At 41.0% G+C, this 26953-nt stretch overlaps 1 protein-coding gene across 2 annotated transcripts in view; it reads left to right on the forward strand.

Moving 5' to 3' along the window:
- KCNH1 (potassium voltage-gated channel subfamily H member 1) overlaps window positions 1-26953 on the forward strand; it is a 393338-nt gene that overhangs the window by 10278 nt on the left and 356107 nt on the right. For both annotated transcript variants that reach the window (XM_039230120.1, XM_039230121.1), the window contains exons 2-3: window positions 15623-15746; window positions 20699-20805. In XM_039230120.1, the coding sequence (XP_039086051.1) occupies window positions 15623-15746; window positions 20699-20805 (231 nt within the window). The remainder of the gene's footprint in view (window positions 1-15622; window positions 15747-20698; window positions 20806-26953) is intronic.

Below are 26953 nucleotides of genomic sequence, written 5' to 3' on the forward strand. Positions count from 1 at the left end.
TCAGAAACTCTGGGGAACGGGCCTAGTGACTGTGTTTTACTGAGCCCTCCAGGCGGTTCTGATGCATGTGGCAGTTGGAGGACCAGTGACTTTGAGATGGCCTCATGCATTTTTTTTTTTTTTACTTGAGAAGTAAATGGTTGGGTGCTAGGGTGTGTGGATGGAGGAGGGTTCACTGAGTAAGTGAACTTTTTCTCTAGAGTCTTTAAATTTTTTTTTTTAATGTTTTATTTACTTCTGAGAGAGAGAGACAGAGTGAGCAGAGGAGGGTCAGAGAGAGAGGGAGTCAGACTGAAACAGGCTCCAGGCTCTGAGCTAGCTGTCAGCACAGAGCCCGACATGGGGCTCGAACCCACAAACCATGATATCATGACCTGAGCCGAAGTCGGACGCTCAACCGACTGAACCACCCAGGCGCCCCTAGAGTCTTTTAATTAGTTTTCCGGTTTTTCTCACATGCCACTCCTGCCTTAGGTAGTAGCTAGTGTTTCAGTGTCTTGATTCTCTCCAGGGATCAGCTGGGCCCTAGTAACCCCCTCCTTGGCCAGATCCCTGTGGAGTTTTGAAGCTCTGTTTTCCTCTTCTGCACAGTAACCCTCCATCTACTTTTCATCTTCAGAAATGGAGCTCATGCCTGCTGTTAACTTCCTTCTCTTCGTCGTCATTACATTCCTTTTAATTGTTAAGCCATCATCCCAGAATAAGGAAATATGTGTGTGGGATCAATCTGCCATTCTGAAGTGCTAACAGATACTTTCTGAAGACAGAGGAGGCCCTTAATTCTAGGCATTCTCCTTCTGTCAGGTAAAATTATACTTTATACTTTTCCCACCTGGCAAGCATGTCCAGGGATTGTACTCTGGGCTGACTTCATGGAGTGTGCCTACTTTTCTCTGCTGTTATTGACAATGACAAAATCCAAACAATTTAGTAATGAGTTTGATGTCCTTTATTCAAGGGAAAACAATCCATGGATTGGGGGAGTGAGTGCCTCATAGGGAGTGGAAGCTTTTCCAGAGGGATTTGGGGCAAGAGCGGGTTTTATACAGTGTTAGAAGAGACAACGTGGAAAAATGGCATCACCATTGGTTAGGTGGTCAGGGGATTTCCTTACGAGGCTAGCAGGCCGTGTTTTCTGGGTAAGGTGGGCTAGCTAAAGCTGAGTTGGAGGACTGGAATTGATGTGTATTAGGTGTCTTTGATAGGCAGTTCCCACAAGTGTGGGCTGCCTTAGGTTTAGATTTGTGACGTGAGCCAGGCCACCATTTTGTGAATCCTAGTTTACAAATTAACTATCATTCTCTTCCCCAACTTCCAATTCCTACCTTCTAATTGTCTCTAGTTATGCCTTCGCTTTGAACTTTCTGGTTTTCTTCTCTTTATCTTCCTGTGGCTCTTGGTTGGTCACAGTCTCTCTCCTCAGTCTTTCCTGTATGCTCTTTCAACAGCCTTACATTCTTTTCTCACTCACTCTTTAGGTATTGCTACAGGTCTCTTTCTTTTTTTTAAGTTTATTTTAAGAGAGGGAGAGGATGAAAAAGAGGTAGAGAGAGAGAATCATGAGCAGGTTCCACGCTGGCAGCATGGAGCCTGATGCGGGGCTCAGACTCACAAACTGTGAGATCACGACCTGAGCCAAAGTCAAGAGTCAGACAGTTAACCAGCTGAGCCACCCAGGCACCCCAGTTGCTACAGGTCTCGTGCTCTTGGGTGCCCATTCTCAGCTCTGGCTCATGCTCTTGTATTCTGTGTTGGCCATCCTTCCCCCTCTCCCCGCTCCCTCTGCTTCCATTCCTTCTGACTCTCTTCTCTCCATGTATCTTCACCCATCTCTGCCTACTGTTGCCTGCCATGGGTTGTGTCTGTTTTCTGTCTCTGTTGCTCTCTGCCTTTTGTCTATATCCCTGTCTGTCTGTGTTGCTCTCTGCCATCTGTCCTCTTCCCTACCTGTCTGTCATCTCTTTCCATCTGTTTGTTGTTTCTCTTTGTAGTCTCTGCTTCCAACTATCCATTTCTGCCTTTGTCTGTCTGTCTGTCTCTCTTTCCAGTTCTCCCCTCACATGCCTCAGTAGATGCTCTTCTGTGTATCTGAGTGATCTGAGTGCCTTGTTTCTCTCTCAAGACTTCCTTTCTCCATTTACTCACCAGCTGCATGGGATCAACCCTATAGACCTCTTGGCCTTAGTGCCTTGGGTTTTGTTCTGAGAATCTTATTGGCCCAGTGCTGCCTCTGGGCTGTGTAGCCAGTTGTCTACTCCCGGTCTAGTCTGCTGTGACTGGGGCCTTGTGTGTGGTGGGGAGGGTGTGGAGTTCTATGATATGTGTACTGTTGCAGATACAGCTAGACCAGAAAGGTGGGTAGAGCTTTCAAATGGATAGATGTGTCCCCTGAACTCCTGCTATGCCTGGGACACAGTAGATACTCAAATATTTGTCATGTTAAACTGGGCTGCTCTGTGATTCCTTCCATCTACCATGGTGCTATACTTTAGTCTCACTGAGCCATTTACCAAGAAAGTTTTAAAATAACACAGGAGCAAAATAAGTCAGGCAGAGAAGGTCAACTACCATATGTTTGCACGTATAGGAGGATTAGGAAGAACTTAACAGAGGACCCTGGGGGAGAAGGAGGAGGGAAATAGAAAGGGAGAGGGAGAGAGGCAAACCGTGAGAGATTCTTGAATGCTGAGAACAAATGGAGGACTGATGGGAGTGGGGGAGAGGGGAAGGGGGGTGATGGGCATGGAGGAGGGCACTTGTGGGGATGAGCACTGGGTGTTATATGGAAACTAACTTGACAATAAACTATTTAAAAAACCCAAAAAAATAAATAACACAGGAGGTGAATGTAAAACTAATTAAAAATATTTTTCTAGTGCTCTTTAATATTCTATACTGCTTACTTTGAGTCACCATTTTTTGTTTTGTTTTTAAGTTCTGGGAATGGATTTTTATTGTGTGTTATTTAGTGATGGCCAAAGAGTTTTGTTCAAAATGACTGTAATAGGTAGAGATGTGCATTAAGAAATTATTATGACTATGAAAATGAGAATAAAACACCTACTGGATTATTGTTTCACTTCTTAGCAACTGATGACACCAACAAATATTTCTTCACAGCAATTCAACATACTACTGACTTCTTATTTATTAAGTAAACCAGCATTGAATCATAAAAAGATTCACATTTCTCACACAGTTTCATTCCCTTCCAAACTGCTTGTAAAACTGATTCATCTGTTTTTATTGCTTTAAAATCCTTTAATATGATGCTGAGTGAAGGTGGAAGTCATGCTTCTGAAACCACGTACTTAGGGGCAACTATCCAGTTAAAAACAGAGTTTGAGTTTGCTCTTGAAATGGAAATCTCTTTCCATTGTAACTTACTGACTTAATCAAAATGTATGTATGTAGTATATTAAAATTAGAGGCAAAGCAAGTAACCATTGAATCTCTTGGGAGTTCAGTTTGTATTGTGCCAGCATTGGGCCCTTGACAATTTAGGAGAGTCCTTTTCATGGAATTTTATTGTTGAAAAACACAATAAAGCCAAAGCATGATTAAGATTTTAGATGTTTTATTTAGGTGTATCATCCTGACCTAGCTCCTTGTTTCTCATCTCCTCCTCTCCATCCTCCTAAATATTACCAAATCTTGATCTGGGTGTTTTATTTTTTTTGCTTTTTTAAAAAAAATTCTGGATTTTATTTAGATTCAGGCAGATCAAATTATTATTTTCTCATCTTTGTCTAGTACTTACATACATCTTGTTCTCATTTACCTCAATCATTTTTCTATTGATTTAAAAGAAATATAAAATAATTTTAGTCAAACTTGCGTTTTATAAGAGCAGTGATACTCTTAGTAATCTTGTAGCAGTGAAGGTATCATGAAGATATGTTCCCTTCTAAGAAAAAGATCTCTAGTTATTAGAAACATATTGTCAAATATAGACCGCAGGCCTCTAAATAAGCAGGGTTCACAGGGAATAATACATTTGTATGAACTGCTTACTGAATGTAGCTTTTATCTGTGATTTCCTAGACTGAGTCACCTTTCTAAGCCATTGCTTTAGTTAGTCTCTCTTTTGTTATTTGTGGTAATTATGATGAAAAGCAATTTTCTAATAATTTCTCTTTAGAATACTTCTGTGTTATGCTTTGTGGGCAAATGGTAGGTTTGGAATGATTTTGACCCATCTCGCTTACTGCAGTGTGGTTTGGCACATGGCCCCATCAACTGAAGAGACTTTACATTAGGTGGGAGGGGTGTCTTTCAAATTTTAAGAGTATTTGTTTTATTCTACAAATTGGAGGAAACTGTGTGGGCTGAGGAAGTTTGAATTTGGGAAACCTTACATTTCATTGCATGCACTCTTGCAGCTAAAGACTTTTGGGGGTAAAAAGGCATCAGAAGGAGGCAGTAGGATCTGGCTAATTTGCATCAAAGACCAGGAGACGCAGGAGACTTTAGATGAGAGCCAATGAATAAATCATGGCAAGGGCAGCTGAGTTGAACCTACACATTTTGCTGAACAGTGTAGGAGGGACTTGATCAGTTCAGAGAATATGAATTTGGAGGCAGGCTGTGTGTTTCAGAATGAGCCACTGGCTGGCTGGAAGTCACATTCTACCTGCAGAAGCGGTTATGTATAGTCAAGAGCATATGTCTTACCTTGATTCTACAGATGCCAAAGACACATTTAGGCATTTTCTGTATATATAAACTGACCCAACATGTGACATATTTCTGCTGTAGACTCTCTTGACAATGTGGTATACTTTTAAATTAATTTGGTACATATATCGTGTGTCTCCAAATCCAGGTGATTCACTGACCAAAAGCCTGGTACAACATGGTTCACCTGCAATGTATTACTTCCCGCTTAGTTAAGTTTAGAAGATATTTCTGTTATTATTTTTTAAATTTAAATTCAAGTTAGTTAACATACAGTGTTGTCTTGGCTTCAGGAGTAGAGCCTAACGATTCATCTCTTACATATGACACCTAGTGCTCATCCCAACAAGTGCCCTTCTTAATGCCCATCACCCATTTATCCCACCCCCGTCTACCTCCCTCCAGCAATCCTTAGTTAATTCTCTGTATTTAAGAGTCTCTTATGGTTTGACCCCCTCTCTGTTTTTATCTTATTTTTGATTCTTTTCCCCTATGTTCGTCTATTGTATTTTTCAAATTCCACATATGAGTGAAATCATATGATATCTCTCTCTGCCTGACTTATTTCCCTTAGCATAATACACTTTACTTCATCCACATTGTTGCAGATGGTAAGATTTCATTCTTTTGCATCGCCGAGTAGTATTCCATTGTATATTAATATGCACCACATCGTCTGTTTCTGTTACTTTTAAAGTGGCCTAGACCCTACAGAGTCCAGCATTTAGAGAAGTAGTATTTCAAGGTAATGGCTGGTTGATTACTTGACACGGGTGGGTGATTGCCGGTTGCAGAGGCCTCATCTGATTTATTCTTTGTGATGAATCTAGTTACTTAGAGAATCAGATTTTATTGCTTCTAGAAACAGAAAATCTCTATTTTGCCTCCACTGAGACCCCTAGAGCTGAAGTGACAGCCTCACACAGCTCACTGGGGACAGTGCTGCCACTAGGACCCACCTTGTGGTTGTTCTTTCAGATGGTTCTTAAAGACGGGACCCTAGGGATTGCTGGGGAAGGGTGGATTAATAAGGTGCCCTTTACTCCCTCCCCCCCATTTCTCCCATTAGCTTTCATTGTTGACGAGGTTCTTTGGTGCTTCCCTGTTTCATCTCATGGCCTCTGCCTTGCTTGGTATCCTGGACTTGTGGATTCTCCATAGGGTGTCTCCAGTTGCATATCTCAGGGCTCACCTGGCAGCTCAGGGCTCCCAAGAGTGCAGATAGCAGATGCTTCTGGACCTTAAATGCTTAGGCCTGGGATTGGCATAGCATCCATTCTACCGCAGTCTGTTGGTCAAAGCAAATCACAGGCCCACCCAGATTTAAGGGGAGAGAACTAAACAAGGGCATGAATGGTTTATTGGAGGCTACCAGTATAATCTCAATTGACCATACCAGCTGACAGAGCCATGGGCCTGAAACATATAAGGGGCTGGTCCCTACTAAAAATATATTTGTTTTCCAAAAAGAAGAGAGAAGGTGAAAAGGACTTATAAAGCACCAGCAATGCTCTGGAAAGGATTGTATTGCCTCTTCCTTTGTAGGTATTTTATGAAGACTCTAACCAGTGATTTGTTTGGTAGTGCCGGGAGGCAGGGACGCAGATGACCTCTGAATGACCTTTGGGATCGTGGAGCTTTGATCCATGTTAATGTGTTGGAGAGCATTTAACCTTGATCCCTCCAGATTTTTTTTTTTTTTCACTTCACACCTTTTATTTATTTATTTATTTATTTATTTATTATTATTTTTTTTTACAAATAGTTTATTGTCAAATTAGTTTCTACATAACACTCAGTGCTCATCCCCAAAGTGCCCTCCTCCATGCCCATCTCCCCCTCCCCCCCACATCCATCAGTCCTCAGTTTTTGTCAGCATTCAAGAGTCTCTCATGGAAACAACCCAGAAAATTAATAGGCAACCAACGGAATGGGAAAAGATAGTTGCAAATGACATATCAGATAAAGGGTTAATATCCAGAATCTATAAGGAACTCACCAAACTACACGCCCGAAAAACAAACAACCCAGTGAAGAAATGGGCAGAAGACATGAACAGACACTTCTCCAAAGAGGACATCCAGATGGCCAACAGACACATGAAACGATGCTCAGCATCCCTCCTCATCAGGGAAATACAAATCAAAACCACACTGAGATACCACCTCACGCCAGTCAGAGTGGCTAAAATGAGCAAATCAGAGAACTCTAGATGCTGGCGAGGATGTGGAGAAACGGGCACCCTCCTACACTGTTGGTGGCAATGTAAACTGGTACAGCCCCTCTGGAAAACAGTGTGGAGGTTCCTCAGGAAACTAACAGTAGAACTCCCTTATGACCCAGCAATAGCACTGCTAGGAATTTACCCAAGGGATCCCTCCAGATTTTTACACAAGTGAAGGCTCTCTGAAGGAACCACATGAAGGTCAAAATACAGTATCAGCTTTATTACTATGAAAGTGGACAAGGGAACATGTTGCCACCTGTCTCCCTCCTCAAGCCTAGACTTTGGCCTCTAGACCTTGAGTCACTGACTACTCCTAGGTCAAGAAGCAGGAGATGACAGAGCAGAGGGCTGTCACAAGTGGGTTTTGAGCGAAGTAGCTCAGGCCCTCTCCTCCCCGACCACACTGGGCACAAGGAATTCTGAGAGGTCAAGATGCACAGAGTGGATTCCCCTTGCCCTTGACATGCCTGCTGATAGCTTGATCAATCTACGTAGGCAGGTATAAGTGGGGGGAGCAGGGGTGAAGAAAGAGATCAAAGTATTCTTTATAACACTTCTTTCTGGCAATGGGTAGATACTCCTTTCTCTCAGAGAAAGCCCCAGGTATGGAAAGATAAGTGTTGCCTTCATAAAAGCTATTTATCAAAGTAGAGCTTTATAGAGGTACTGTATTCTGCCAAATCTAGGGTCCTGGAGTACTACCAAAGACTTTGAGGGAGCTGTAGAATGTGTGAGCTATGGTTCTGCTGATTCTGTTAAAGATTACTGCAGGACATTATACAGTTAAGAGCATTGGCTTTGGTGTTTGTGATGGTTAATTTTTGTGTGTCAATGTGACTTGGTTACAGTTTGTCAAGATATTTGGGCAAATATTATTCTAGGGGTTTCTGTGATGGTTTTTAGATGAGTGTAACATTTACATCAGTAGACTGAATAAAGCAGGTCTCTTTCCCTACTGTGAGTGGGCTTCATCTAATCAGTTGGAAGCCTGAATAGAACAAAAGGCTGACTTCCCCTTTTGCCTGACTGCTTTTAAGCTGAGACATTAGTTTCTCCCTGCCTTTTGGTTTCAACTGAAACATTGGCTCTTCCTTGGCCTACACCATCAGTTCTCTTGGTTCTTAGGCCTTTAGTCTTGAACTAGAACTACAGCATTATCTCTCTTGGGTCTCCAGCTTGCCAACTGCAGATCCTGGGACTTGTCAGCCTTCATAATCACATGAGCCAATTCCTTATAATAAATCTTTCCTTTTTTAATATATATAAACACATACACATATACACACACCACCTATTGCTTCTGTTTCTGTGGAGAACCCTGATACAGTGTTAGTCCCAGCTCTACCAGATACATGACCTAGGAAAAGTTTCTTTGCTTTACTAAGCCTTTTTACAGTATCTATAAAAATGTATTATACTAGGTTCTACCCACCTTATGGGTAATGATCTAGTGACTATTAATACATGCAGTATTGAAGGTGATGATGCCCTTTTCACTGTGAAGAATGGCAAATATCCCAACATTTTCCAGCTTAGAATCTCCAAATCACTTGTATCCATATCAGGCCATTTCTGCTGCAGTCTTGGTTTTTTTTTATTGTTGTTGTTTTTTGATTTTTGTTTTTTTATGTTTTGTCCATGCAGTGGGATACTTACCTAATTAAGTTTTGTTTGGCTTCAAAATAAATTTTCATGTATTCAGCTTAGAAAATAGTAAATAATCCCGGAGTCATTTATGCTTGGATATGTAACGCATGTCTCTCCATTTGGCTAGAAAGTCCATGTTGCTGCACTAGAGCCCTCTTCTTTGGCATTCTTCACCAGCGGGAGTGTAGCCAACCACCTGGAGGAATGAAGGAGACTTGGTTAAGCAAAACTACTGTCATTAGTTCTTGTACCAGAATTTATTGCACTTTTTTTCAGGGGATTCCCACTTTCTGCACCCATCTCTTTTGCAGATATCCTTCTGGAGGTGTGGTAGCAAACTGACTCAGACCCACCTAGGGTCTCTATTCTTTATTTTATTTAACAAATCTTATCTCTCTCAGAAGCTCCTGCAGCACTGAACAGCAAAGGTAGATTATGAACATCCCAGTTAGTAGTATCTCAAGTTCTTCCATTTTAACTATTCTTTTTTAATTTTTTATGTACTTTATTTTTTTATTTTATAATTTATTTTATTTTTTAAAATGTAATTTATTGTCAAATTGGCTTCCATAAAACACCCAGTGCTCTTCCCAACAACTGCCCTCCTCAATGCCCATCACCCACTTTCCCCTCTCCCCCACCTCCCATCAACCCTGTTTGTTCTCTGTATTTAAGAGTCTCTTATGGTTTGCCTCCCTCCTTCTCTGTAACTTTTTGTCCCCCTTCCCCTCCCCCCATGGTCTTCTGTTAAGTTTCTCAAGATCCACATATGACTGAAAACATATAGTATCTGTCTTTCTCTGACTGACATATTTTACTTAGCATAATACCCTCCAGTTCCATCCATGTTGCTGCAAATGGCATTATAGCAGGACTTTCAATAATAGCCAAATTTTGGAAAGAGCCTAAATGCCCATCAACTGATGAATGGATAAAGAAGATGTAGTTTATATATACAATGGAAAATATTCTTTTTAAAAAAGTGTTTATTATTTTTGAGAGAGAGAGAGAGAGAGAGAGTGGAGCAGGGGCAGAAAGGGAGGGAGACACAGAATCTGAAGCAGGCTCTAGGCTTCGAGCTGTCAGAACAGAGCCTGACATGGGGCTTGAAGCCACAAATGGTAAGATCATGGCCTGAGCCGAAGTCTGACAGTTAATCAACTATTCATAACTATTCTTTTTTGCGTGACTTCATCTCTTGTGTTCAGAATCCATTTCTACCCTTCCCATTTCTTTTCCCTATGATGGTGTGCATCACTTCTGGGGCCTCTGATCCCCAGAGCAAGGCCTTATTTTCCTCCTGTGTTTTCTTGAGTCTCTGGCAATGGCCTCTCTTCTGGTCACTAGGTGACAAGGAACTGAACTTCGGATTGAACAGAACTTAATGCCCTGGTTCAGCCCAACACATACTCCCTTGTGTGTGTGTGTGTGTATGTGCGTGTGTGTTATGTGTATGTGTGTACGTGTGTATGTACATAATGTGATCCCATCTAGGCCCTCATTGGCTGTGCAGCTCATCTCTGATACTTGCCTGAACCCCCACGTGGGGCTGTTTGACACATAGCCCTTGGCTACTGGGTCACTCCACTCCACTGTGATAACCATGGAGTTCAGCACTAGTGGTATAGTTGGGAGCTTCTTGATACTTTCTGGACTCCATAGGAGCTGAGGGTGGTGTTCAGGAGCAATACCAGGTTTACTCTGTGGCTCCTATAAGTTGCCAGTGTGGTGTCCTCTTCTACCCCTGGGTGTCAGATGGGAATCCAGGAACAAAGTGTCCCCTCCTCTCCCTTCTCTTCTATCACTGTGTGGAAACAGTACTGTTATAGAATAGGTCAGCATACTAAGTTTTAAGAAATGGGAAGTGATAATTTGTAAGTGAGGAAAGAGACAAAACTTTGAAAAGTAGACAGAAGAACCCAACCATTTAGATGAGGAACAATTACTTCTACCTACATGTATATTTCCTGAGGACATCATTGTAGATCACAAGGTAGAATCATAATATATGATAACAATAATGGCAATATTGACTCGTCAATTAAAGGTCTCATTATACTTAGTATTTTTATGGGAAGGAACATAAATCTAATGTGTTACAAAGATTTTCATAGAAGTGGTCTGATTTTAGTACTTAATGAAGTTAGAGAGAGATGATGTAATATATGATGGTTAAAAGCATGGATTTTGAGGTCAGATAGACCTGGATTCAAATCGTAACTCTAACCTGCTGTGACTGAGTGTCTGCAGAGGCTCAGTGTACTCATGAGTAAAATGATGAAATCTATGACACTTCCTTTAGTAAAGCAATACCACCTCACAAAGATTGTTATAATGGTTAAAAATCCCCACCGTAATATATGATAAAGTCTCAGTACAAAGCCTGGCACAGAGTAAATATGAAAAAGTAGTATATATTATTATTAATACGTGGAATATTGCCTATGTGGAATCCCTTAGTTTCTGATGATATATGTGATGTTATTTGTATAGATAGCCCACAATTTATAAACAGATTGGATTTTTGAAGTCAATTTGCAGGTCAATTATTTAAGCTTAGGAATTGAAGGGAATCTAGAATATTCCCCCTTTCCACACAACCATAGTAGGGTATATGTGTGTGTGCAAAGGGGGGGGGGCAGGGGGAGGGGGAAGAATTTCTCTCCTGTTGGAGACAAATGGCTTTGTGACTAGGACTAGAATTCTTTCCTTAATTCACTCCACATCCTTCGATAAAGAGGGAATTCCTAAACCTTCTATCACATAGTGGCAAGGGAATCTTGCTTCTGGGTAACTATAATTTCTTGCTTGGGTTAACAGTGAGAGATAACTATTTTGAAATTTTGAAATCTATGATTGAGAAATACTTTGAGTGGATGATCTGTAGGGTGATGTTTCTATTCCTACACTACTTCCTATTTTTCTATTTCCTTTCTGAAGTCCAAGAAGATACCAGGAGATGTGTTTTTTCCCAGATAAGGCTGTAATCTGCACCCCAGGGAAAATGGAAATGTCTGAGGAAGGGGGAGCCCATTTCAGGGATGTCCAGAATACAGTTATGGGAAATTGCAGTGATATCTGGAGCTTGAAATGTATCCTGTTCTCATTTTTTAGCAAGTAGAAAATTAATCAATAAGTTAATTTTTTTCTGATTAAATTCATTAAAAATTAAGAATATACTTATTTTTATCAGAGTAATATACATTCTTGGTTGAAAAAATCAAACTGAAGAGCTTATGAAGAAAAAGAACCATCCTATGCCTTGTCCCTTTGTCCATCCTGCTCACCAGGGGTCACATGTTCTAATTATAGCTGTTTCCTCTTATAGTTTCTGCCATGTCTCTAAGTAATATGCATTACGGCTATTTCTAGATTATCACTTTTAGCAATTAGCCGTTGACTTGTTAATTTAGCTGAGTTTTTATCTCACTTTACTTTCTACCCTTTTCTCCTAATACAAGTATTTTACTCCTTTATAGGTTATCTTTGCAACTTTAAGTAAAATATTTACTCCTTCCTTCCTCCCTCCCTCCCATCCTTCTCTTCCTCCCTCTCTTTCTCGTTTCCTCCCTCTCTTTCTTTCCCTCCCTCTTTTCATTCCTTCCTTCCTTCCTTCTCTCCCTCCTTCCTTCCCTCCCTTTCTCTCTCTCTCTCTCTCTCTCTCTCTCTTTCTGGAGAGAAGGAGAGAAAGTGATTATGAGCCGGGGAGGGACAGAAGGAGAGAGAGAGAGAGAAAATCTCAAGCCAGCTCCATGCTTAGCACTTGGGGCTGGATCCCAGGACCCTGAGATCATTACTTGAGTGAAGTTCAAGAGTCAGATGCTCAACTGACTGAGCCACCCAGGAGATCTTATATACCTTTCTTTTTTATTATATCACCACTAGACACCAACTCATGATTGTTCTCACTTCTTTCTCTAAACTTATCATTTGTATTTTCATGGTGTTGGAATTGATATGGTTATATTCAGATACTTATAGTTAAATATTTCATGCCTTGACCATATGTTGGTTTTAAAAATTGGAAATTAATAAGGTGTTTACACTGTTGTGACAGTGATATGACAAGGTATGATTTGGTTTCCTTTCTTGCACAGCTTTTGTTTTCTTTGATGCTTCTAATTTTTTTCCTGCCCACCCCCCCAAATTATAATAACCGTATTGACTTATGTTGTTTCAGGTGATCAAGAATATTGTCAGATCCCTGACCTCCTTGATCCCTAGGTAACTCTCTTCTGGAACTTCTGTTCTCTGAACCATTCTGTGCTAAACCTTTCTGTTAGCTTCCTTCCTCCTTTCTATATTTGGAGCTACTCTCTCCTCTAGTTATATGTTGTCTTTTCTTGCTCCTTCGCTTTGCTGATACACATCCCCAGGTAACTTCCTGAGAAACGATATGTGGGAAATAACTTTCCTAGATCTTTACACATCTGAATATCTTCATTCTATCCTCACATTTGATTGTTTTAATTTAAAAAAAAGCCTCTGGCTCTTTCTCATGTTGTTCTTTCTGCTATTCCTGTTAGGAGGCATGCTGTTCCTCTTGGATTGATCCTCTGTGTCTTATTTAAAAAAAATTTCTTGTGTCTTCTGTACTATTCTCTACAAGACTTTATCTTCTAACATATTGAATTTTTAATTACTCACTTTTAATTTACAGAAGGTATTATGTGTTCTCTTATTTCTTTTTCTATATCGTCCTGTTCTTGTTTTATGGATGTAATATCTCTTGAATCTCTCTAAGGATACTAATTGGGGATATTTTTTTTTTTAAAGTTCTTTTTTGTTTCATGTATTATTTCTGCTTCTTTCATAGTCATTTTTTTTGTTTTCTTTTCCTCTAATTTTTACCTTTTTAATTCATTTATTTTAATGGTGCCTACGATAGGAGAGAAAATAAACACATGCAGTCAATCATTATTTATAACTGGCTATTATTCCCTCTTAGCACATAACTTTAGTGGGGCACTAGCCAAGAAAAAGCTCACACAGTTTCCCTCAACTACTCTAGGTCTTTAAGGGAAATTACTGACAATTTTAGGAGTCAACAAGGGAGATAGTTAAACCCACTGGACTTCATATATGCTCAGGAGTGATTTAGTGGGTTTTGTGCTTTTTTTTTTTTTTTTTTTTTTTTTTTTTTTTTTTTTTTTTTTTTTTTTAAAGCTTAGTTGTTCTGTTGAAGAAATGTGAGTTATTCAGGAAGAAAAGACCACCATAAAGGGTTATCCTGTCTCCAGAACAAAGTCAAAGATATTTGATAGTCAAGACCCATCCCAGTCTGGTATTTGGGCTCATCTCCTTCCAATCTTCCTGACTGCCCTTTGTCTGTCTACACCTGTCTTTATGTGTTCCATGCTATCAGACCTTTGCTCATGTTGCTTCTCAGCCTGGAATATTCTTTTCCTTCCACAGCCTTACCAAAGGCAGGCATCATATTTTTATTTCTCTAAATATTGTTTTTTGTATCATACATGTTAGGCATTCGCAACGTTTGAATGAATCTTACTCATCCTTCCATACTAGAACAAGTTCAAATGTGACCCCTCTGAGACACAGTTCTTCTCCTATCTTGGAGTTAATAATTTTGTTACTGCTTTCTTTAGTTGGACAAGAAGACATGCATACAGTTGTATACATGTCTTCTTGTCCTGATAAGTTCCTGGAGTGCATGGACCATATCTCGTCAGGCTGGATATCTCCAGAGTCTTATAATGTGCTTGACCTAGTGGGTACTCAGCAAGTATTCATGACTGTATGGGAGAGATAGAAGGAAAGACTGGTTGTAGATTTTCAATAAAAGCATGTTTACAAAATTAACAGGTTTATAGATTAACTACATGAAATTTGTGTTTTATGTTTCTTTTAAATAGATGAAAGCATTTTCCAAAGTAGATTACTGTATTTAGTTATTCCCTCTCCCTTTCATTCCTCAACTCCTCCCCACATAGATAGGAAGGGATGGTTACCCATGTTGTGAATAAATTATAGATGCTGTAGTAGAACGAAACTAACCTCCCACTTAAATGAAGACATTCTATGTGACTACTATTTCACTCTATCCAGTGCACATATATAAACAGACCCCCATCAGCTTCCAATAAATAAAAGAAGGGTGTGTGCGTTCTTTCTTTTCTTGGGAAATGGTTAAGTATTCTGTGGAGAGGAGAGAGCCAAGCTAAAAGAATGATTATATTTAAATTCTGGATGCTATTTCTTTAATTTAAGGTCTTGAAGAGAAAAAAAGAGACAGTTGATTCAGCACAGAAAGTACTGAAGACTTTTGATCTTCAGAAATGTGGGAAGTGATGGGAATGCACAGAGCAGCCATACCTGCTGACCTCATCCCTGCATCTGAAGCGAATGTGGGCTGGTGGTCCGTGAAAGAGCTCTGACATGTGGCTTCTGCTGCTACAAAAATCTCAAAATTAGCAAGAAAGTTTTTGCCATTGCTAGCATCTCGATCAGGTTCTACAAGGCTCTAGTATTATGGGATGTCTAGTCACTTCCTTACCAAGAAGAGGGCTCTCTGGTGTGTGTGTTTCATGAAGCAGTTCTCTGTCACCCTTCCTCTGCCTCTCTAAGAAGACTGTCTCCTTTTAGGATGGGTAAATGCCACTCAGGGTCAACAAGGCCAATTTGTAGCTTTTGGCTAAAAGACTGACAAGGCTAAGATGCTAAATGGAGCCTAGAAGAAATTCCTTTTATATTCTCTCTTTCTCCGTAGTACCGGTGTACTTTCAGTGAGATCAGTTAGAACTTGAACATGTCTCATGGGGATCACTGGATCTCTCCAAGATTCATTGGTTGGTTGATTAAGTATGTTTCCTTTGCTAAGTTCTTTTTGGAGTACAATAACCCTAGCATTTGAATTCGAAATATTCAGGTCTAAAGGACTTTTCATTTATATTCTGCACAGGGGTATTTTCCTATTCAAGAGACTGTTTTAGAGGAAAGCAAAGATACCTGGATTGGTTGACATTACTTATGTCCTCATTGAATCTCAACTAGTGTCTTGCCTCATATGCCCTTTTCTTTTCTCCTTCTTCTTTTTTTTTTTTTTCTTAACAGATACTAATTTTGTGTTGGGGAATGCCCAAATAGTGGACTGGCCTATCGTGTACAGCAATGACGGATTTTGCAAGCTGTCTGGCTATCACAGGGCGGAAGTGATGCAAAAAAGCAGTACCTGCAGGTATTTATGTTTGGGGTTGTTCTGTTGAGCAGTCTGTCATGTATCTTCTGGAAAAATAAAAATGGCTTACTTGGTGTGGGATTTTTCTTTCTCTCATTTAATGCTTATACAGGAATGTTTATAGTAATATCACCTCTAGTTCATGCACTATACTGGGAAATCCAAGAAGCCTTAAGACATGGTCTCTACAAAATGATGGACTTGTAGTCACTGAGATGGGTTGGGGGGAGACTAGAAAAACTCAGAAAAGTCTTTTTCTCTATAAAATAGGAATTCAAAAGTTTGTGAGGTGTTAGATGAAATGATATGAAAGTTAGATGATTAAATAAAATTAAATGAAAATGAAATAAAATTGTAGTTGAGTAACTTAGTTATTTTAAGGTTTATTGAGAGAGAGAGAGAGAGAGGGAGGGAGGGAGGGAGGGAGGGAGGAAGGAAAAGAGAGAATCCCAAGCAGGCTCTGTGCTATCAAACCCACTGATGGGGGTTTGAAGCCATGAACTATGAGATCATGACCTGAGGTGAAACCAGGAGTTGGACACTTAGATGACTGAGCCACACAGGCACCCTAAGGATTAAATTAATTAAAAAAATATTTGAGAAGAATCACTATGATATTGGAGAAAGGACTTTGCTCATAGGGCTTTTCGCCAGAAAAGGAGAAGAGAACTAAGAGTTAGTTACCTTCTGATTCATGCTGTCACATCTCTGGTCACTACCTCAAAGGCAGAGGCAAATGGTGCTATGGCAAACAGTGCCCAATGCCTGTGCATTGTACAGGGTTACTAAGCAAGCTGTACCCTTGAGCCATGGTGCTAAAAGCACTCTTTTAAAGCACCTTCAACAAACTAATCAGCAACCAAAGGGACAGGAAGAGAAAGTTCCAAATGACATATCAGATAAAGGGCTAGTATCCAAAATCTATAAGGAACTCACCAAACTCCATACCCCAAAAAACAAATAATCCAGTGAAGAAATGGGCAGAAGACATGAGCAGACATTTCTCCAAAGAGGACATCCAGATGGCCAACAGACACATGAAATAATGCTCAACGTCACTCCTCATCAGGGAAATACAAATCAAAGCCACACTGAGATACTACCTCATACCAGTCAGAGTGGCTAAAATGAACAAATCAGGAGACTCTAGATGCTGGCATCAGGAGACTCTAGATGCTGGCGAGGATGTGGAGAAACGGGCACACTCCTACACTATTGGTGGGAATGTAAACTGGTGCAGCCCCTCTGGAAAACAGTGTGGAGGTTCCTCAAAAAATTAACAATAGAACTCCCCTATGACCCAGCAATAGCACTGCTAGGAATTTATCCAAGGGATATAGGAGTGCTGATGCATAGGAGCACATGTACCCCAATGTTCATAGCAGCACTCTCAACAATAGCCAAAACGTGGAAAGAGCCTAAGGGTCCTTCAATGGACAAATGGATCAAGAAGATGTGGTTTATCTATACAATGGAATACTACATGGCATTGAGAAAGAATGAAATCTGGCCACGTGTAGCAATGTGGATGGAACTTGAGGGTGTTATGCTAAACGAAATAAAGTCAAGCAGAGAAGGACAGATACCATATGTTTTCACTCATGTGGAACAGGAAACCTTAACAGAGGACCATAGGGAAGGGGAAAAAAAAGTTAAGGAGAGGGAGGGAGGGAGACAAACCATAGGAGACTCCTAAATACTGAGAACAAATTGAGGGTTGATGGGGATGAGGGAGGGGGAAAATGGGTGATGGGCATGGAGGAGGGCATTTGTTGGGATGAGCACTGGGTGTTATATGGAAACCAATTTGACAGTAAACTATAAAAGAAAAAAATCTTTCAATCTGACAAAAAAATAAACTTAAAAAAAAAAACAGAACTACCCTATGATCCAGCAATCCCATTCCTGGGTATATATATTCAAAGGAAATGAAAATACTGACTTCAAAAGAACAAACTGAGGGTTGATGGGGGTGGGGGAGAGGGGAAATGATTGATGGGGATGGAGAAGGGCACTTGTTGGGATGAACACTGGTGTTATACGGAAACTAAGTTGACAATAAACTATATTAAAAATAATAAAGCACATTCAAGGTGTGGAGCAGAGCAAGTAGAACAGAGCCTATCCCTGGCCATGCCCAACGCGACCCCCCACCCGACGCCCCCGCACTGCCCATGCAGGGTATTGGCTCACCACAGCCTTGGGCTTCTCTCACTCCTTGCCTTCTTCGGAGTCTTCTGTCTTCATTGGTGCTTGCAGGAAGTGGAATCGTTTCCTCACACCTTCCAGATCCAGAAAGAAACTCCTCCCCAAAGCGTGGAAAAACCTGTCTAACAAAGACATAGTCCTTTGTTAGCATTTTGATGGTATTAAATCAGCCATGTAACTAGTTTGGTGAAAAATATTAAATGCTTTGAAAATATCATTTTCTTACATTTTAGGTATTTTGGGTCTAGGAAATGGGAAATTTAAGATTTGCCTTCTTCCCTCAAAGATTTGGAAATTATGACTCTTAAGCACTGCAATAAAATTCTCTTATATTTGTGGTTCTCCTCATAAGCGTCTACATCTACCTTGATATATGCACATATACAATCAAAACAAATCGGGAGAGTTAACCTCACGTTTTGGTGTGACTGGAGCAGCCTTTCCTTCCCTTCTTATTGGCTATAATCAGACACATAAATCAGCCAACTTTTCTTTTATGTACAACTGTAGGAAACATTTTTAATTTTCTGAAGGTGCCTCTTCTCCAAAAATAAACGTGCCTTCATGCTCGCTATATTCCTAATGGCTCAAGAGCCCCTTTTGCTTATTTCTTGCATTGGAGGTATATGACATCTAATGTCCAAGTAAAGAAAACTTATAGCTACCAGTAAGTTACAGTTTGAAGGACATAGGACTGATGGAAGCTGGGAGTAGTTATGGCACTTCACTTATTTCAAGTCTCCTTTTTACAGGGATTCGTTTTACCTTGTGAAGGAATTTGCCAGCATGTATACCATTGTGTCACTTAAATGGAGGTCACTTATCTAGCAAATTAACTCAAAGAGAAAGTGGGAGAAAGCTAAAAAGGCAACTGGCTAAATAAGAAGGTCCCAGAGCTACGTTTTTACCTCCTAGGAAAAGTCCTCTTGTTCTCAGGCAGGGCTGATTTTGTCTTGATCTAGCCATCTTTTTAAAGGTAATTCAAGAAGCTCACTTATCTGTTTTCCTGATTTGTAGATGAAAAGCAGACCACCGCATCAGAGAGGCACAAGGTACACCATAGATAATAATGTCAGTGGGCTGGGAAGGGACATAATAACACAGGTGACACAGGATTTATAAGGTCAGCAGCGAGGGCACTTTTTTTTTTTTTTAAATAGAGTGCTGACAATCAGAGGTCTGCAGTAGGCTCAAGGCTGTTCCAGAATGAGGCCAAGCAAGGCACTGAAGTTAATGACTGCCTCTGAGACTCTTTGTAGCTCTGAAATTCTAGGATTCTTTGATTCAAGGCATCAAGAGGAAGTTGGACTGCACGCTGTATGCACAGTTTTGGAGGTTAGGGATTGTCTTCTTTAGGAACACAGGCCACTGCGTCCACATTACCCGAGACTCGGGGACTGGGCATTGGTTTCCTTCTTGTTCTGGTTGCACGAAGGCCTGAGGTGGTCAGGACTGGCTTTTCCTGCCCCATTGAGAGATGGCTTTTGTCCTCTTCCATTTGGTTAGTGGGCCATGCCATGGTTTACTCCACCTAGTTGGGGGTGTATCTTGTTCCTAAAGGGAAAAATCTTGGTCTTCAGACCATATTCACAGTGGGGCCCAGGAAAATGGACAGTCCTGGCAGTTTTCGGGCCTCTGCGAGAACCAGAATTAGTCGGTAATAATGTCTGCTATATAGAGGTTTTCTCTAATTTTCTTTCATGCTACTCTCCCCCTGCCCCGCCTTAGTCTACTTTTCTCCAAATGTGAGCAGTACTAAGAACTGTAGGATTTTATCATCTCAATTTTTTAAACCCAGTGCTTTTTTGGGGGTGGGGTGGGGTGGGTAGGAAACAGAGCTGCACAGACAGTGGCTGAATCTTCTGTTTCTTTCCTTAGCTCTGGCTTGATGTTTAGAGCATCAAATTGCACCCTTTGGCGCAATTCTTTGGTTGATGAATTTCTGTGATTTTTCCCTCCCTATTCTTTTGTTTATTTTGTTGGGAGTTAGAAGAGGAAAAATCTTTGGCTCACATTTAATTGGCCATCTTTCCTGGGAAGTTTCCCCCAGTTGTATTTCTAAAATGCAAATCTAATTATGGAACTCTCTTGGTTCCAACTGTCCACTGTTTGCCTCCTCCGCCCCATTGCTTTCAAGATAAAGTTTAAATGACTTCACATGGTTTGTAATGCCACGTACTCCTTCATGATCCGGTCTGTGCTTTTCTTTCCATGTTATCTGTTGTGAAATCTCCCCTCCTTGTGTATATTTAAGTCACACTGAACTGAACTACATTCAGCCTCCAGAATTAACCTCACTCTTACCTCAGTGCCTTTGCACATGCTCTTCTTTTGCCTGAAAAGTTTTTTTCCTTCCTCTTTTCATTAATTTCTACCTGGTCTTTAGATTTCATTTGTCTCTACCTCTGGGAAGCCTTCACTGACCACTCAGGGTCTGTGCCTGTGTTCTGTGATTCCAAAAGTGTTGGTCATAATGTTTCTTGATCCACACTTTTCTGGGTATCTTCCTTACTCTACTGTTCCTTTCTTGGCGGGGAGGCTGGGGGGGAGGTGATGGTAGAGTGCTGGTCACACTTTTTTGATTGAATGATTGTTTTATCTGTGTGTGTGTGTGTGTGTGTGTGCATGTGTGTGTGTGTTCATTCTACATAGCACAGAGCTGGGTATAGGAAAGATATTTAACATATGCTGGTACAATAATCAGTACTTGTGAAACTAACTTGAGCTCTTTGGTTGATTTGCAGTTTCATGTATGGGGAGCTGACTGATAAAGACACAATTGAAAAGGTTCGACAAACATTTGAGAACTATGAGATGAATTCCTTTGAAATTTTGATGTACAAGAAGAACAGTGAGTATTGAGACCACCCTGAGCCATACCTTTATGCACTTGGAATAGTAAAAGAGATCATTTTCCTTTGTTACTGTCTTGCATTTTCTTTTCCTCCATCAGCTAAATGTTGTTACCTGAGGCTGCTGTGTATGTTTTGAATAAAAGGTTTGGATTGCTGAGTTACACTGATCCTTACAGAACATTTGAACTTGTCACCAACCAATTAAGACTTCTTGATCTCTCTTATTGCCAAGTTGGTATTTTTCCCGTATGGTGAGCTGCTGGCTGAAGACCCTTGTAGACTTTAAGCCTTCTTGAGGGAAAGGAAGACATGGACAGTGACTCGGGGCCACATCCTGTTTGTTTTTGTCTTCCGTAGTACCTAGCACAGCAGATAACGCCAATAGATACCCTATTAGGTGAAGGGGATTAAGAGGGCACTTATCTTGATGAGCACTTAGTAATAAATAGAATTGTTGAGTTACTATGTTGTATGCCTGAAACTAATAACATTGTATGTTTAGCTACATTGGAATAAAAAAAAAAAGTTTGTAAACAGGGGCAGCTGAGTGGATTGAGCGTCCAACTTTGGCTCAGGTCATGATCTCACAGTTCGTGAGTTCAAGCCCCGTGTCAGGCTCTCTGCTTTCAGTACAGAGCCCACTTTGGATCCTTGCCCCCCTCACTCTCAGCCCTTCCTCTCCTCATATTCTCCTTCTCTCTTAAAAAGAAATAAAACATTAAAAAAGAGTTTCTGAATAGAATTTTCTTCTCCTGATGACCCTAGTTTTCCATCAGAAACAGTATTAATATTCACAGTGGGGTGTTAATATGTATTTGTTTTCACTACAATTCCTTCCTCAAAGTATATTAATGAAGAACTTAGGTCAATAGCCATACACAGCTATAAAACTTACTTTTCTCTTAGGAGGTTTCCTGTTGAATGGGGAGGCCTTGGCAGGGCTGCAGAGATATCAAATAGTGCTTTGCTTTTGTTTTTAAAAAGTGATTTTGTTTGTAAAACATTCTGCTCTTTATGTAGGATTGGATGGTAGGTCATAGGTTCAATAGAATGTTTCCAGCGTGGCCCAGATAGCCCATGAGGGTAAGTGTTTATTTTGGTGGTATTCAGAGTGATGCATTTTGCTCTGGAAAGCAAAGGGCATATGTTGCTTTTATCTGGAAGGTGCTGGGGCTTTTCTTTAGTTCTGGAAGTGTTGGGTGTTGGAGCAGTCAGCTGAGAGGACTGTTTGTTTGGTGGCCTCTACTGGGGCTGATCTGAGAGATTGGCTCAGGGCATCAACTAATCCAAGAGGGTCGGTCCTGTGGCTTTCATACTAATGTGGTGCCTTGTTCCATCCCCCTCTTTCAGCCAGTAGACCTAGTTCCTAGGCGGGAGAGGAGCGGGGTGAAAGACTGAATGTCTCCGTGCTGATCCTCACTGATGGGGAGCACACCCCAAAGCACCAGCTCTTGCGGGAGCACACTGGCCTTCTCATGGGGAGGAGATGCTCCATGCATGTGCCCTAAGCTAATGGAGTAAGTTCAAGGTTTTCCACACTGGGAGCCTTTCGTATAGAATAGTGTGGATTTCCCTTTGACACAGAATACTAATTGGGTAGGTGTATCACCAAAATAATGCTTTGCATTTATATTTTGCTTTAGAGTTTTCAAGCTTCATTAGACTATGCATTTAACTTGCTCAATTATATGTGTTTGGCACAAAAAGGGGAGAAAGGGGAACTTAATTTAAATTGAGCCAGTGATTTCATTTGCTATTCCCTTCAGGGAGTATATACTCCAGAGGGAGTGTGCAATGGGAGAGGGGAGCTTGCTGTTCCCTCGGCGGTTTCCAGGGCGGAAGGCCTTGTATTGTGAGCATCTCATCGCACTGAAGGTGATTCTATACTTTAGGTAGACATGGCCCACACATGCATTCCAATTAGTTCAACTAATGTTCTACCAAAGAATGAACATCTCTTCCCTCCTTTCAGGTTGTGGTAAGCTTATTGAGAGCGGGGTGTGTCAGCCTAGCATGGGGCTCTATTTCCTGAGTGGTGGTAAGGAATTTTCAAGAGTAATTTGGTCATTTGCAAGTTTTACCTTACCCTTTGACTTCAGAAAATAAACTCTGTAGATGTGATTCCACTCTATTTCAGAATGTGGATTCTCTAAGCCCCATAAAGCAGGGATGGCTGACGTTATCGATATCCATTGTATAAGAAGTTAAATTCCTAACTCAAGGTCATGTGGAGCCAGGACCTGGTTTCCAGCACTTGTTCCATGGCCATTCTTCCAAAGCTGGGGCCATCTAACTGTGGGTACAAGGCAGGCCCCCCAGCTATGATTGTGCCTGCTACACCCTGCATGGGGGCAACTGGAAACCAACTTGCTGAATCCTCCATGCACTCTAGCCTAGAATTACATCTGTGCTGAGGCAGGAGCTTCTCCTCCTGATTTACACGAAGATGTCTAGAGGGCTAGTGGGGAGTGCCATAAAAGGCTAAGCCTGTATGTGACACATGAAGCATGAAATGCAGATACTGGTGGTTTCTTCCTAGAAACCTGTTCACCGCCCCCCCCCCTCCCAATCCCACCCTGTCCTAAGGAATTTAGAAACTTTAAATTATTTATTAAGCCTGGGAATTTTATATTTGCACTGAATTCTATGCTTTTTTTTAAACCACTTTTTATTGACCTGCTACTCTATGTTAGACACAGGCTTTCTGCTAAGGATGTAGTTATGAAAAGACAGACACAGCCTCTGCCTGTACAGCAGATGGTACAGAGCCCTATTTTTTTTTTTTTTTTTTTTTTTGTTAGTGACATCATTTGGAGAAGGTCACTGAACCCTAACCTAGGAGGGCAGGGACGGAAGTCTTCCTAGCAGACAGGAAATCATGCAGAAACTGAAGGAGGGTGGGAGTTAGGCAGAGGGAAGGGCAAAGAGTAGCCCCGGCTCATGAAATGCATGTGGTGAGAGCAAGCCCTGAGGTTTCTAGAGACCAAAATCAAGGCTGCTCAGACTTTGACATGCATTGGAAATCACCTGCACATTGCAGTGGTAGTTCTGGTCAGTGGGTCTGAGGAAGGGTCTGAGCTTCTGCTCCTGGGTGATGCCAGCGCTGCTGGTGCACATATCACATGCTGCAGAGCCAAGATAGAGAGCAGCTATAGTGAAAACTTCATGCCTACAGGGTGTGTCTCCTACATGGCTGGATCCCCTGAACCCAGCACAGTGCCTGACACATAGCAAATGCTTCCCCCAAACTCATGGAGTAATAATAGAAACATATAAATTGACAAGGGCTAATTGTTGAGGCTGGAGAGGTTTGAGGGACCACATTAAAGAATTTAGAATTCACCTTAAGAGCAGTGGTTGAGAAAGAGGGTTGGGGTGAGGGGCATTAAGTGTATAAGCAGATTTACATTCTATAAAGATGACTCCAGTAGAGTGGGGAGATGGAATGGAGCATAGGAAACTGGAAGTTGGGGACCCACTTAGGAATGACCCCCACGACAAGCTGTTTGTGACCTGCAGGGGGAGGGAGGAAGAGGCAGTTATAAGGAAGGAGAGAGGTCCAGGGGTGTCTCCTCCAGGACTGGAGAGGATTGAGGGTAGGGACTTTAATCAGTGGTGCCCACTGACTGGCTTTCCCCTCCATCTGCTGAGCCCCAGGCAGTGCCCAGGAAGTGGGAAGCACCATGTTTCCTTTCAGGAACTCCTCATCTGGCCTGAGGTAGAACATGCCGAGTATGTAGCACAGAGCCCAGTTAAAAGAGGTGCTCTGTGAATGTTTGTTGAGTGACTTTGAAAGAGCTTGGTTGTTATCAAGAAACAGATGAGTGAAAGAGAAGCATTTGATTCAGAGCAAGGGTATCAGGGCTGAGGTTGGAGCAGCGTGGGGCTGAACTGACCAGTGATGCTCTCAAGGATCAAACTGAACAGAAATGCATGGAAGGAGAGGAGGGAGAAGGCAAATTGTCTGGTTCAATAGACTGAAACTCTCAGCATTTTAAAGGAGTGTAGAATCCCATGGGGGAGAAGTCACCCCTGTTGAGACTTTTAGCTGTAAAATGTCATCATCTAAAAGAATTTATGTATTTTTTCTCTGATTTTTAGATTGGATCATTTTTACTATGGGAAATGCATGAAGATATGAAGAAAAACAATTGCACCAAAGACCCAGAGAAATACTACAATACTATTAATATTTTGGTTCCTTTTAGGTTTTTCTTACACTTGATACATAATTGAGATTTTGATGTGTGTATAATCCTTCCTTCCTTCCTTCCTTCCTTCCTTCCTTCCTCCCTCCCTCCCTCCCTCCCTCCCTCCCTCCTTTCCTTCCTTCCTTCCTTCCTTCCTTCCTGAGAGTGTACATGATTTGGGGGAGGGGCAGAGGGAGAGAGAATCTCAAGCAAGCTCTAAGCCCAGCATGGAGCACATTAGGGGGCTGTGAGATCATGACCGGAGCTGAAATCAAGAGTCAGAAGCTGAACTCACTGAGCCACCTACACACCCCTGATGTGTATATAGCTTGAAGTCATACATATATTTAATCTTTTATCATAAAAATATCCTCATTAAGGGGAGCCTGGGTGGCTCAGTCGGTTGAGCGTCCGACTTCGGCTCAGGTCATGATCTCACGGTTAGTGGGCTTGAGCCCCGTTTCAGGCTCTGTGCTGACAGCTAGCTCAGAGCCTGGAGCCTGTTTCAGATTCTGTATCTCCCTCTCTCTCTGACCCTCCCCTGATCACACTGTCTCTATCTCTCAGAAAAAAAAAAATCCTCATTAAGATCCCCCATAAATATAATTTAGAAATGAATTTCATTAATACTTCTTTCATTGTTGGATATTTATAAGGCTCTAAACTTTATTAAACACAGTGCCAAAGTAGTATCTTCATGGAAAGGTATTGTCATTCTGAAATATTTCCTAGAAGTTGAGAATTACAGTCAGAGAATGAGAACTAAGGTTTCTGAGACATTTTGCCAAACAGTGTTTCAGAATTGAACCCATTCCCAAGTTCACTTGCAGATTTTGAGTGTCTGACTCATTGTGCTACACCAGCACTGAACAGTATAACTTTCAATTTATCAAATTGCCTACAATTAAAATTTTTTTGTTTAAAGAGTATTTTTAATGCTAGTGGGACTGAAGTATTTTTTTCCTATTTACTATCCATTTAAAATTACCCTCTCTTTGTTAATTGTTCAGTTTCTTTGCTCATATATTCTATTTAATTGTGGTGATTTTCTTATTGGCTTTTTAATAAACTCCTAATAAATTGTTTTTTTCCCTCCTCCCATTCTTTAGTAGTATTTGCAAGGAGAACTTTGTAGAAAGAATCTTCTATTGATAAGCATTAATGTTTGTCCTACTTTTTGGGAATGGGAGTAATTAGCAAAAGGCTTCCTAGTGTGCTTTGGAATGAGTGTGTGGAATGCTATAACATATCTTCAAGGATGGATTATTTGAAAGATTTCTTTTTATCTATTGGCCAATCTGGTGAATAAACCTGGCCATTTTAGTAGTGCTATGTGTTTTGTATTATTACTTCACTCATTCTCAGTATTTTTGATAATTTTGTTACATCAACGACAATCATTAATGAGCTCATTCAGTAAATATTTGGGAGGTTACTCTTGTGCTAGTCACATAGTCTTTCCATTTCTCAAACAAGAAAATCATGAAGTATGACAATGAGAAAGAATGAAATCTGGCCTTGTATAGCAACATGGATGGAACTAGACAGTGTTAATGCTGAGCGAAATAAGTCAGGCAGAGAAGGACAGATATCATATGTTTGCACATATAGGAGGATTAGGAGGAACTTAACGGAGGACCATGGGAGATAAGAAGGGGGAAAATAGTCGGGGAGAGGGAGGGAGGCAAAAAAACCATGAGAGACTCTTGAATGCTGAGAACAAACTGAGGGCTGATGGGTGGGGGAAGGGACAGGGGGTGATGGGCATAGAGGAGGGCACTTGTGGGGATGAGCACTGGGTATTATATGGAAACAAACTTGATAATAAACTATTTAAAAAAATGTTAAAATAGTATATACCACTCTATGCTCAACACAATAAGTGTATAGAAGTGCTGAATTACTATACTGTATACCTGAAACTAATATTATACTGTATATTAGCTAGAATTAA

This window comes from Hyaena hyaena, unplaced genomic scaffold (genome assembly GCF_003009895.1).
Source record: "Hyaena hyaena isolate Hyena2069 unplaced genomic scaffold, ASM300989v1 scaffold_43, whole genome shotgun sequence".
Lineage (NCBI taxonomy): Eukaryota > Metazoa > Chordata > Mammalia > Carnivora > Hyaenidae > Hyaena > Hyaena hyaena.